The sequence below is a fragment of the Rhopalosiphum padi genome, chromosome 1 (assembly GCF_020882245.1).
Source record: "Rhopalosiphum padi isolate XX-2018 chromosome 1, ASM2088224v1, whole genome shotgun sequence".
NCBI classification, from domain to species: Eukaryota; Metazoa; Arthropoda; class Insecta; order Hemiptera; family Aphididae; genus Rhopalosiphum; species Rhopalosiphum padi.
Genome location: NC_083597.1, coordinates 65,435,086 through 65,447,487, shown reverse-complemented (window position 1 = coordinate 65,447,487; position 12,402 = coordinate 65,435,086). Strand labels below are relative to the sequence as shown.

Here is a 12,402-nt window from a genome sequence, read left to right as displayed (position 1 = left end):
ATATAATATATTTAATAAAATATGTTCTTTGTGTCACTATGGCAATAAACATAAATAATAATAGATATTAAGGTATAAATAAAAATAAAACAATTTTTACCATTAGGCATCATATGAAATTATTAATGGAATATGACAAACACATAATAAACAAGTATCTATAAATATTATTCCTAAATGTATAATAAAATAGAAACAGACACTGAAAAAATCAGGAAATAGTTTGATTCAAGCAATAATAGTAAACTATTATGGTTTACATTTGTATTCAAATTCAAGGTTACCATCTTCGTCTACAGGTCTCAATCTTAATTTAATATCACCACATTGAAGACTATATCTTATGCCACAGATAAAATTAGTCTTGCAAATTAATCCATCGATTTCCGATGACTCGGTACGAAAAGTATAGATAATATTTGGATTTGTATAGCTTATTTCAACTCCAAAATGAATTGAAAATAGCTTAACATTTTTTGATCGCGTTCTAATAGTATACCTATTAGAAAAAACACTTATTACCTCGTGTAATTGCTTATTTTTTTAAAAACTCATGTGAATGGCATCAGTTTCTGATAGTGATGTTAATTCTACGCCATTATATTGAACCTAATTTTGTGTAGTACAAACCTCCAAAAGACCTATGCAATCATTTTCCCAGTCAGAATCCGTGTAATTAACATAACTATATTTGGTTGGAAGAAATACAACCAAGTCCTGTGTATTTAAAAGAAACAATTTATTATCTTTAATGAATTCTGTTACAGAATTGCAACTTTGCGATCCAACGAATAACAAAAAATTAATGAAAACTAAAAATAATTTTTTTTTTCTTTGCAGTAACCTATTTGAAAGTAATTAAAACTGATTTATTTACGAATTCATTCAGCTAAATGTCTATAGAGTTACCAAAATTATTATTTATAATAATGACCAAAGTTTATAGTTTATAAATAATAATATCATAATTTAAACTTAATTTCTACATTTTTGTATTTAATTTATTATATTTTACCTAACCTGATTCTGGTTAGCATTATTTGGAAATAAATCATGTATAAATACAATATATACTATATTGTTATAAATACTTACATAAAACCATAAGTTGGTACTTGAAAAATGTTGGCTCTAAATATTATCAAAAAAATGTTAAAAAATGTAATTATTAGCAGATTACGTACACTTACGTGGCAAGTAGTACGTTCAGTAGTATGGCTACTGAACGGACACTAAACATTATAATGATTCTACTCATATTTATATTCAACCTTGCATAGCAATCAGTCTTTCCACTTTTTCCTTACTCAATTATTTGTAAATATATTTTTTCTAATCATGAATATACTGTACATCTATGCACTAAACCAAAAATCAAAATGAATTCTAATATATTATTTTAAATCAATTATCTCATTTAAATTATTATTGAAAATTGTACATAACAATTATTGGCTATTGTAAATTGTTTAGATACACTACGATACACCACATAAATAGGTTCGATGTGCAGATAATTGTCCTAAATTTATATACGTTATGCATAACTTATTAATTCTGCTTATTTTATCACGAAGTACAATAAACCCAAACTAACTCTAATATATTATATAATATATAGTCTATAATCAGTAATCACATTAAATTTAAGTATAATAATATATGTTTAATGGACATTGGTGTACTTCTTATTATTTGTAATGATTTACCAACCTTGACCATCCTCTTTTTTCTTAAAATAATTCTCAAAATCTGATATTTGGTGTTCTGAAATATGCTTTAAGACTATTATTTTTTATTAAATTTTAAATAATATGTAAAAATAGCAATAATTATAGTAATTATACACTTACAATATAAACTAATATTACAATACATAATAAAAAAAACATGCTTATATATAATTATTTTATTTTATTGTTATAAAATAATAAATAAATACATATACGTAAATCTATTTTGTACGACCTGTGGTTTTGTTCGAAACTTTAATATACATTTACAACAGTGGACCTTAATAGGTTACGTGATATTATCTATATTTTCATTATCCACCACTGACGGTTTATTTGTGAGTTTTATTTCATTCATATTATTTTACAGATATAAAATAACTATTGACAAATAGATTTGATTATTTCGACCAGTATTCTTTCATAATTTACATTTATTCGTCGCTATGCATTATTTTATACGCTGGTACATAATATTATGAATTATGATATTATATATTTTATTAGTTTATATACCTCGTAGATTTTCTTGTACAGCCGTACGATTAAGTCAAAATTGTTGCGTAGTTCTACGTGTGTGGTTATAATATAATTATTTCTTCAACGAATTCCATTTCCATACAAACAATATCTTAACCAATTTCTATCGAAAACAATGTCTATTGTATCATAATACAATTATAGCTTTAAGTATAGTTATTGATCATGCTCTATTAGGTCCCAAGTGTACGGCATTAACGGTTTGAAATTTGAAAGTGACATTGAAATTTCGTGTGTGTGATGTGATCCATACCACTCATATCAGAGTCGTATAATAATAATAATTATTTCAATTAAAATATCAATATTACATATTAAGTACCTTTATTTTTAATTGATTATTGTTTTTTATTTTTGTAATACATTTAATGATATTGAATAATTTTCACAGCAAAAAAACATACCTATTCTTATAATAAAATAACGTATTACCTAACACAAAAACATTTTATATTGCTTATAAAAAAATATCGAATACTTCCACATTAACAATTAATAATAACAGTGAGTGTTGTACTATAAAAATTATTTTGTTATTTAAAAACAATTAAAAATCATTCGTCTAAAAATAACTAGGATTTGTTTTAAGTTTGGCATTAAAAGTATTGTTTGACATCATGATCGATATACTCTATCAACATTCACAAAAATAATGCTTAGCTGGCATCACTGCAGTTGTATATATTCGTTAATTGAAAGTGAAATTATTATGAAAAATATTTTGTTATTTTTTTAAGGTTCACATTTTGTTTCGTGGTCAAGTGCACTATCGTCGTTTATAGCATTTAAAAATAATAGGATATCGCCACAATCAAGGCCATATCTGACGCCAGATAGGAAATGAACCTTACACACAAGTCCTTTTATTTTCGCTATTTTTGACCTGTATTGAAACTTTGTTCGGTCGCATCCCGGATTTAGGATATCTATATTCAGACCGAACACTGTGGAATAAACCAAAAAAGTATTTTTTTCGGTACGTGATTTCACCACAAATCTGTTGGGGAAAACGCTTATAACATCATTCAACTGCGTGTTACTGGCCAAACTGTTGTAAATAGCTTCGGACAATTCTTTATCACTTATTGCCAAGTCTGTATTAGAAAGCGATACTATTCGTCTGTTCTTGTACATTACTTCGTTTGACGTTGTGCAATTACCGCTCGAGCAAGTGACGCCACCATAGTCGGTCGTTACGAATTTGAAATCGATTGGGAAAAACGCTACTATTTCCGATGCGTTTAGCATGTACAATTTGTTGTTGGTGATCAAATCGATGAGAGGTTGACAGTTGTCAGACCTTACGGAAAGTATGCAGTTGATTAAAAACACAATAGAAAACGAGACCGATTTGTCTATAAAACCCATGATTTATGATGTATATATTTTCTATTATATTATATAAAAATACGTCGAAACGGAAAATAATACTACGCGTCTACGTAGGTAGTACCTTTTTTATATTATTTACACGATGCGCACTTCAAAATATATTTTATTAAAACGACTTACTTATATTATATTAAATTACACTCCTTCTGTGATCGGTATATATATATAATCACTTTGAAATATAGTAAAAGTAAATGTAAGTCTGAAGTCATAAAAAACGAACACTTGGCGGTCAAGACGATAAAAGGCCTTACAATACAAGAGATATAATATGTAATATGCTGTTATAACCACGACACTAAGATAAGTGTACACTCAGTACTCGTATTTATAAAAAAAACTTTAGGTGGGCCGTACTCCAATCGAATCAGAGTTCGCATATATACGTGAACTTGGGCGTGACGTTCGATGCGTCGGCGCTGTGTCGCTATACATTATGTGTATATGGTATATATCCTATAGGGTTCCAGTCCGTCCAAATTGAAGCAATAACGATAATAATTAATTACTTAAGATCTTTTCTGTTTATCATAACCGGTTTCAGTCGTTCACGTTTGAATTTCGTACGGCACAAAAACTAATTGAACAATTTCTCACGACTTATTCGTTGTGAGTGTACTTATAATAATATGCGAATCTTATGATAAAATGCAAATTTATAAAATGTGAAACAATAAAATGGTCATATCTGTTGTGTTGTGATTTGTGAATCCCGTAGAGTATCGTTCCAATAATTTATGATTTTATAATATTATGAATAAATAAACTATTAACAAATATTTATAAAGAGTAAATAAATTAGTGTCCACGAGGTTATAACAGGAATGGCGTTTAGTTGTGGGGGGGAGGAGCATGAGAGCCTAAGAATAATTTTTTTCCGAAATATGTATTGATGTTCCGTGTGTTTATAAGTTATAATCATGAACTCCGTTATCTAATGTTCTTTCAATAGGACGTCCATTTTGTCAACTAGCAGTCTTATATTAATTACCCATTATATAGTATGCCGGACTTGACAATTTCGAGGAAAACTATAGAGTTAAACTAAACAATATTACTGTTATGATCGTGATAATTCAATTATATTTTATTATGATGATTCAGCGTGACTGATGTGTTTTTTTTATAGTTTTATATTTACCTATAATAATACTACCTATATATTGAGTTTTGTTTTCAAATTCATTAATATAAAGATGAAATGCAAATTTGTGTAATGCGGAATAGTAAAGTGGTCATGACTGTTGTCTTGTAAATCACAAGTTACAACGTAGCTGGGCTTACCCAAACCTTATCGTTGCAATTACATATAATATCTTAAAAAAAAACAATAAACATATTTATATATTATTGCCTTCATTCAACCAGTTTCGTCGAATATAACATATTTTTATTTATAACATATAATGTCGATCCGTAGTTGGCCACCTATCGTCTATGGGGAAGAAGTTGTAAATACATATTTTGTTATCTATTTATATTCAACCTTGCATAGCAGCCAGCACCTTCAATTTTTCCAATTTTTCATTACTCAATTATTTTTTTATACAATTTTTCTAATCATTAGTATAATGTACTTCAATATGCTCAAACAAACAAAAAAAAACAATCAATGAGTTCTAATATATTATTTTAAATTAATTATCTCGTTAAAAACATTATTGAAAATTTTACATAGTAACAATTATTGGCTATTGTAAATTGTTTAGATACACAATACACCACATAAATAGATTTGATGTGTAGACAACTGTTCTAAAATTATAAACGTTATGCATAACTGCACGAGAGAATAAATTTTGCCAAACCTTCTATGGTGTTGACATATTTTAGTGGGTATATTATTCCTTACATGCACAGTATAAAATTCAATTAATTAGTATGTACTTACCACTACGCAACCGATGGTAATTTATTATTATTTGTAATGATAGCATTATTTGTTTTATATATATATATCTGTTGTATACTATTAACAAACAATATTCTTACTGTCAACACGACCACTATAATAATCGTTCAACCATATTACAGTGTCATCATCGTGTACTTACTTTAGTATTTATATATTATTATATTTTAGTATATTATTCCTTACATGCACAGTATAACGTATAATTAATTAATATGTACTTACCCGGCGCGGATCTAGAAATTAAATAAGAGGGGTTAAATAAAAAAAAGGACTTCAAGCACATATAAGCACAGGCATTATGTGAAAGTTTTGAAATATTTTAAGTAGGCACCTAAGGCCTAAGGAAGAACTTCAGGCCGCATAGCCACTCCTTGTAACCACGACTAGTACTTATTACTACTACGCAACCAATGGTAATTTATTTGTAATGATAGCATTTTTTAATATATATTTATGTATATAATATATATACATGTATATTATATATGTATGTATACTGTAATAACAATAATTTTATACTGTATTACTATTAATTGTCATGAATAACATTTATGATGAATAAGTTTTGGTAGGTAGAAAATATATGAGATGTTATACGAAATATCTATTAAGTAATATTATAATTCTTCAAATGATATAATATGTATATTGTACACGACATATTTGATTTCGCTTATTTTATCCCTAAACTAACACTAGTATAATATATAGTCTATAATCAGTAATCACGTTAAATTAAAGTATAATATTATATGTTTAGTGGATATATGGTGAATAGTTACTATTTGCAATGATATATCAACCTTGACCATCCTCTTTTTTCTTAAATAATACTCAAAATCTGATATTTTAAATTGTGAAATATTTTTAAACACTTTTATTTTTAATTTAATTTTATATAATGTGTTTAAATATAAATAATAATAGTAATTATACACTTGGAATATAAACTAATATTACAATACACACTAAAAAAAAAAACTTAAATATAAACTTATAACTTATAAATTATAATATACCTAACCTATTCTTATAATAAAATAACGTATTACCTAACACAAATACATTTTATGTTGCTTATAAAAAAATATCGAATACTTACATATTACCAATTAAAAATAACAGTGAGTGTTGTATTATAATAATCATTTTGTTATTAAAAAAAATTTGAAATCATTCGTTTAAAAATAACTATGATTTGTTTTAAGTTTGACATTAAAAGCATTGCTTGACATCGTAATGAGAGTATGTCGTACTCTACCAACGATCACAAAAACAATGCTTAGCTGACATCACTGTAGTTGTATATATTCGTTAATTGAAAATGAAATAATTATGAAAGATATTTTTTTATTTTTTTAAGGTTCGCATTTTGTTTCGCCGTCAAGATTAGTATTCTCGTCTATAGCCAATAAAAATAATGTGATATCGCCACAATCAAGGCCATATCTGACGCCAGATAGGAAATGAACTTTACACACAACTCCTTTTATTTTCGATCTTTTCGACCTGTATTTAAACTTTGATTTGTCACATCCCGGATTAATTATTTTGAAAGCAAGACCGTACACTGTCGAATAAATCAAAAAAGTATTTTTTTCGGTACGTGATTTCATCACAAATCTGTTGGGGAAAACGCTTATAACATCATACAACTGCGTGTTACTGGTCATACTGTTGTAAATAGCTTCGGACAATTCTTTATCACTTATTGCCAAATCTGTATCAGAAAGCGATTTCAGTTTTTTGTTCTTGTACGTTACTTCGTTTCTCGAACTGCAATTACCGCTCGGGCAATCGGCACCGTGATAGTCGCTTGTTATGAATTTGAAATCGATTGGATAAAATACTACCTTTTCCGATGCATTTTGAAGGTAGAATTTGTTATCAGTGATCAAATCGATGAGAGGTTGACAGTTGTCAGACCTTACGGACAGTATGCAGTTGATTAAAAACACAATAGAAAACGAGACCGATTTGTCTATAAAACCCATGATTTATGATGTATATATTTTCTATTATATTATATAAAAATACGTCGAAACGGAAAATAATACTACGTGTCTACGTAGGTCGTAGGTAGTACCTTTTTTATATTATTTACACGATGCGCACTTCAAAATATATTTTATTAAAACGACTTACTTATATTATATTAAATTACACTCCTTCTGTGATCAAATCGACTCAGAGGACTTGGGCAAGGCGATAGATGCGTCGGTGCTATATACTATGTGCATATGGTATATAACTTGTTGGGTTTCGGTCCATTCAAATTGAGGCAACAACGATAATAATAATTTACCTACGATCTTTTCTGTTTATCATAACATGTTTAGTTTGTTCACATTTGAATATTTTATTGTAAAAAAACTACTTAAACAATTTCTCACGACTTATTCGCTGTGGGTGTACCTATAATAATATGCGAATCTTACCATAAAATGGCCATATCTGTTGTTTTGTGAATCACGTAGCTGGGCTCACCCGAACCGAGGTATCATTGAAATAACTTATGATCATATAATATATATTGTTTACCTACACCAATACCGTTGAATTGATTCCCAGGTCATTATATATTTTTTTCAATATTTAGTCAAATATTCGGCCTTTTAGCGTAATCCAATAGACACCACGAGGAAGTTGGCTCACAAGTTTCTCAACAATTTGGTTCTTTTTCATTTTTTCATAGTTTGAAAATCATTTAATTTTTATTTATCAATTATTTTTTTTATTTTATTATAATTTATTATTTATTAAAAAAATATTAGTTAGGTAAAAATGTAAAACACATTGTTTTTAAGAAATAGTATCTGGTAATAAGATAACTAGTATACCGTGATATCACTTCTATTTTATAATTATGATTCAGCGTGCCCGATGTGTTTTTTATAGTTTTATTTGTTTAACTATACTACTCATATATTGAGTTTTGTTTACAAATTCATTAATATGAAGATGAAATGCAAATTTATGGAATGCGGAAATAGTAAAGTGGTCATGACTGTTATCTTGTAAATCACGAGTTATGACGTAGCTGGGCTTACCCAAATATATTATTGTGTTTAATATGTTTAAATACAAACCTTAATTTTCTTCAACTATATCGTATTCGGTGTATTGAACAATGGTGGCTCGTAGTAGTCGTAGTAGTTTAGCACAGGAGTGCGATGAAAAAATTAAAGAACTATATAATATATCATACAAAAAATTAAAATGGTAAAATAATAATACAAAATTAAACACGTCGTTGCCGTCCGATTTGAGCGACAAAATTTGACGCACATCTTAAGCTTCTATAGCCGCCGCGCAACCGCGGAATTTGATGTTAAAACCATTACTAAAATCATATATATATATATATTATAATATATTTTTATACTTATATTTGTATTGGGTTTAATCTAAATAAACCTTCATGATGTATTCAGGTGTACATTTTATTGTATTATAATAAATTCAAAGTTGAATTGTACCAATTGAGTTTGTTGATATACACCATTTATAAAGTTTATTTTTTAATATTTTTATAACATGTTCAAGTGTTTAACTGGATTAATAAAGCAGTATTTCTAATTTTTTTAAATTAATTTAATATTATCTAATTTGTGTACTTGGTCGTTGTAAAAAAAAGAGGTAATCATTAGGTAGGTATTATATTAACTTTTAAAAGATTAATTTGAATTTCTCGATTGTATTCCTTGATGTGCACTAATTTAAGATAATAATTATAATTAAAGTAGTTAAAACCAAAATATACTATCTGTTAGAACATGTTATAATACTATAAATTATTATTATTTTGTTATTTATAAATAAATTACTAATATAAAATAAATACATAACCAAGTTATGAACTACAAATTGAATTTTCTAAGCAAATTACTCAAAACTATAAACTAAAATATAAAACGTAGAACAGTATTGCAATCAGTAAATTTTCAATAATTTTATTTTAAAACAAAACAAATATTACAGTAATATTTAAATGTTAAATTGTAATGGCTATACTAATATTATACTTATAAATCTAATACATAAAACAAACAAATATTTAGTCTGCAGAGAATTGATATTATATACATCATGTTACTTATCTTAATTTTCTTGGAGGATAATATTATTGCAACCGTTGTGTTTTGTTTGGATCTTCAATTGACTGGAATTCATGTTCTTACACTTAGAACCAAATAGTAGATGATATTGACTATTTTCATAATTTACTGACAAAATATTCTGTCGTAAGTTCAATCGACAAGTTTATTGAATTTGAAATTAATAGATATTAATGATATTAACAGAAATGACATATTTTTAACATTTGGAAAATAAACAAAAATAACAGTATCATAATAAAGTTTAGATTCTATGTTCTAACTTTAATACAATTAATAAAATAATACAATTATCATAAAAAGTACTTTCTAGAAGGGCTTAATATAATAATTATAGAATAAAAATTTAAAATAACGAAAACAATTTGTTTTATATTTTAAAAATTAATTTCATACTAACATAATAAATTATAAATTTATTCATAGCTATTATATTATATTATGTTAACATTTTTAAAGTTTTTAACGAGATTAAATTAAGGACTATAGTTCTATACCTGTATAGTGTATATTCTCGGAGAACTTAAAGTCATATTTTTAGAAAATATTAATCTGAGCACGTGAACAAATAATATAACATTTTTTGCATACAGTGACATGTGTACATTTAATGTATATCGACTATCGAGATACTTGTTTTTTTACTTTTATAATCTAAGATGCTACCACTGGGTGACTTCACAATTCAAGCCTCCTGATTCCTTACCTCCATCAAATGTGCTTATTTTACACATTGTAAATTGTCATATTGTAAGTAAATAAATTTAAAAAAACTACGAAATATATCTATATGAAGACTATCTGTAGTTGACCACCCGTCGCCTATTGATCTAATGAGGAAAGAAGTTGTAAATACATAATTTTGGTTAATACTTGTAAAATGACTTTATTTATTCACATAAATACACAGTTGGAACAGTAATAAACAAATAAATTAAAATAAACTGAAAGTATTTGCTTGTAGAGGTAATAACAACTTGTTATTCATTAATCGTTGTATTTCAGCTATAACATTTAGTATTTACCATAATATGTACATTAATAGACCATTATTATTTATTGATTTCAAGGTTTCTGCGAATAGTTACGTGAAATTAACGATGATTGTATTTATTGGGAAATTTGTAATTGTATATAATATTAAAATATATTATTATTAGTGTACTATAATGTTATTTTTAATTAAAAAATATAACTACTTCATAAAAAAATAATTTTAATAATATATAAATTCATTTATTGTTATTTTTTCAATTGATTGAATATGTATAATCGTTGAATTTGGAATCAAAAAAACAATAAATTGCATCCAGAGTAAGATGTTTTGGATGGATAATATTATCCTGAACCCACAAACATATAAAATTACAAACATTTACCATGTATTAAAAGAAATATATTTTTTTTTTTAAATAATAAATATCCTTTAATGAATTTCGTTCGCTTGAAATCGTTATTAAATTATGATTTAACTGGTTTTGTTGAATACTATTATAAACAATAAATATCATAGTAGATCTAATTATACTCACATTTAACTCACAGCATATTAAATTTACTTTTAGAATCTAATATATATATAATAATATGTGAGTTATATCTAAAGGTACCAAGGTATCTAAATATACTATAATTATTTTGTGTACGGCCATGAATCGCATTATTGAATATAATAATAAATTCAAAACAGATTATTTTCATACGTGCAATAGAATACATTATTTCCAACGATTAAAACTTAGGTATCGTGTTTAGCGTATAACACACGCATTTTAGTAATCGGTTCTTATGTGCAGTACCAGATTTAAAGGGTTGCCGAGAGACCAGCCACTTATAATATAACTTGGCAGTTATATTATATTTATAAAATAGAAATGCCTAACATCAAATTCTAAATTCTGTTTATTGATGAATATGATAATATTTGTGCCCCTAGCTCCGCCAATGCTTATATTATTCGTATGTTATAGTTTGGTTTATTATTCGTTGTAAAAGCACATAAACTAATTATCAAAAATTATTTTGTATATAATTATTTAAAATTAAATAATTGACGTGTATAGAAAACTAGTGAAATATAGCAAATTATGTTTAAATATTCATAAAATTGAGTCATTTAATCAATCGAAAAAAAAACTTCAAATACAAATTAAAAATTTACATTATTGACCGTTACATAATTAAGTTATCAGATAATTATTAATTTCATAAAATAATAAAATATAAATTCATTAAAACGACGAAATAAGAATTATTTATAGTGAATATATTATTATTGGTTTATTATGGTCTTATTCTAATTTTTAAGAGGAAACACGCATTATGTTTCACATTTCGTCTCGCAGTCAATATTACCATATTCGTCAATAGGATTTAAAAATAAAGCTATATTATCACATTTAACGCTTGATCTCACGCCTGATACAAAACTGATTTTGCAAATCAATCCATTTATTTTTGACATTTGATACTTGATTAAATAGTTTGTACAGTTTGGACTAATTATATCAAACGAAATACCATACTGTATCGAATAAACTAAAACATTTGCTGAACGAGTCTTAACGACATATCTATTAGAAAACACACTTATTACATTATTTAAGATTTCATTATTACTAAAACTTCTATAAATGGATTTATTAAAGTCTTCATCGCTAATTCCAAGTTCGGTATCAGAAAGGGATCTTATTCTATTATTTTG

The 12,402-nt window shown here is 26.3% G+C and overlaps 1 protein-coding gene across 1 annotated transcript; it reads right to left on the bottom strand.

Moving 5' to 3' along the window:
* Positions 1-1,894: 1,894 nt before the first annotated feature.
* LOC132928205 (uncharacterized) lies at positions 1,895-3,978 on the bottom strand. The gene has a single exon (XM_060992709.1). The coding sequence runs from the start codon at positions 3,639-3,641 to the stop codon at positions 3,006-3,008; it is 636 nt and encodes a 211-aa protein (XP_060848692.1). The 5' UTR covers positions 3,642-3,978; the 3' UTR covers positions 1,895-3,005.
* Between the last annotated feature and the right edge of the window lie 8,424 nt (positions 3,979-12,402).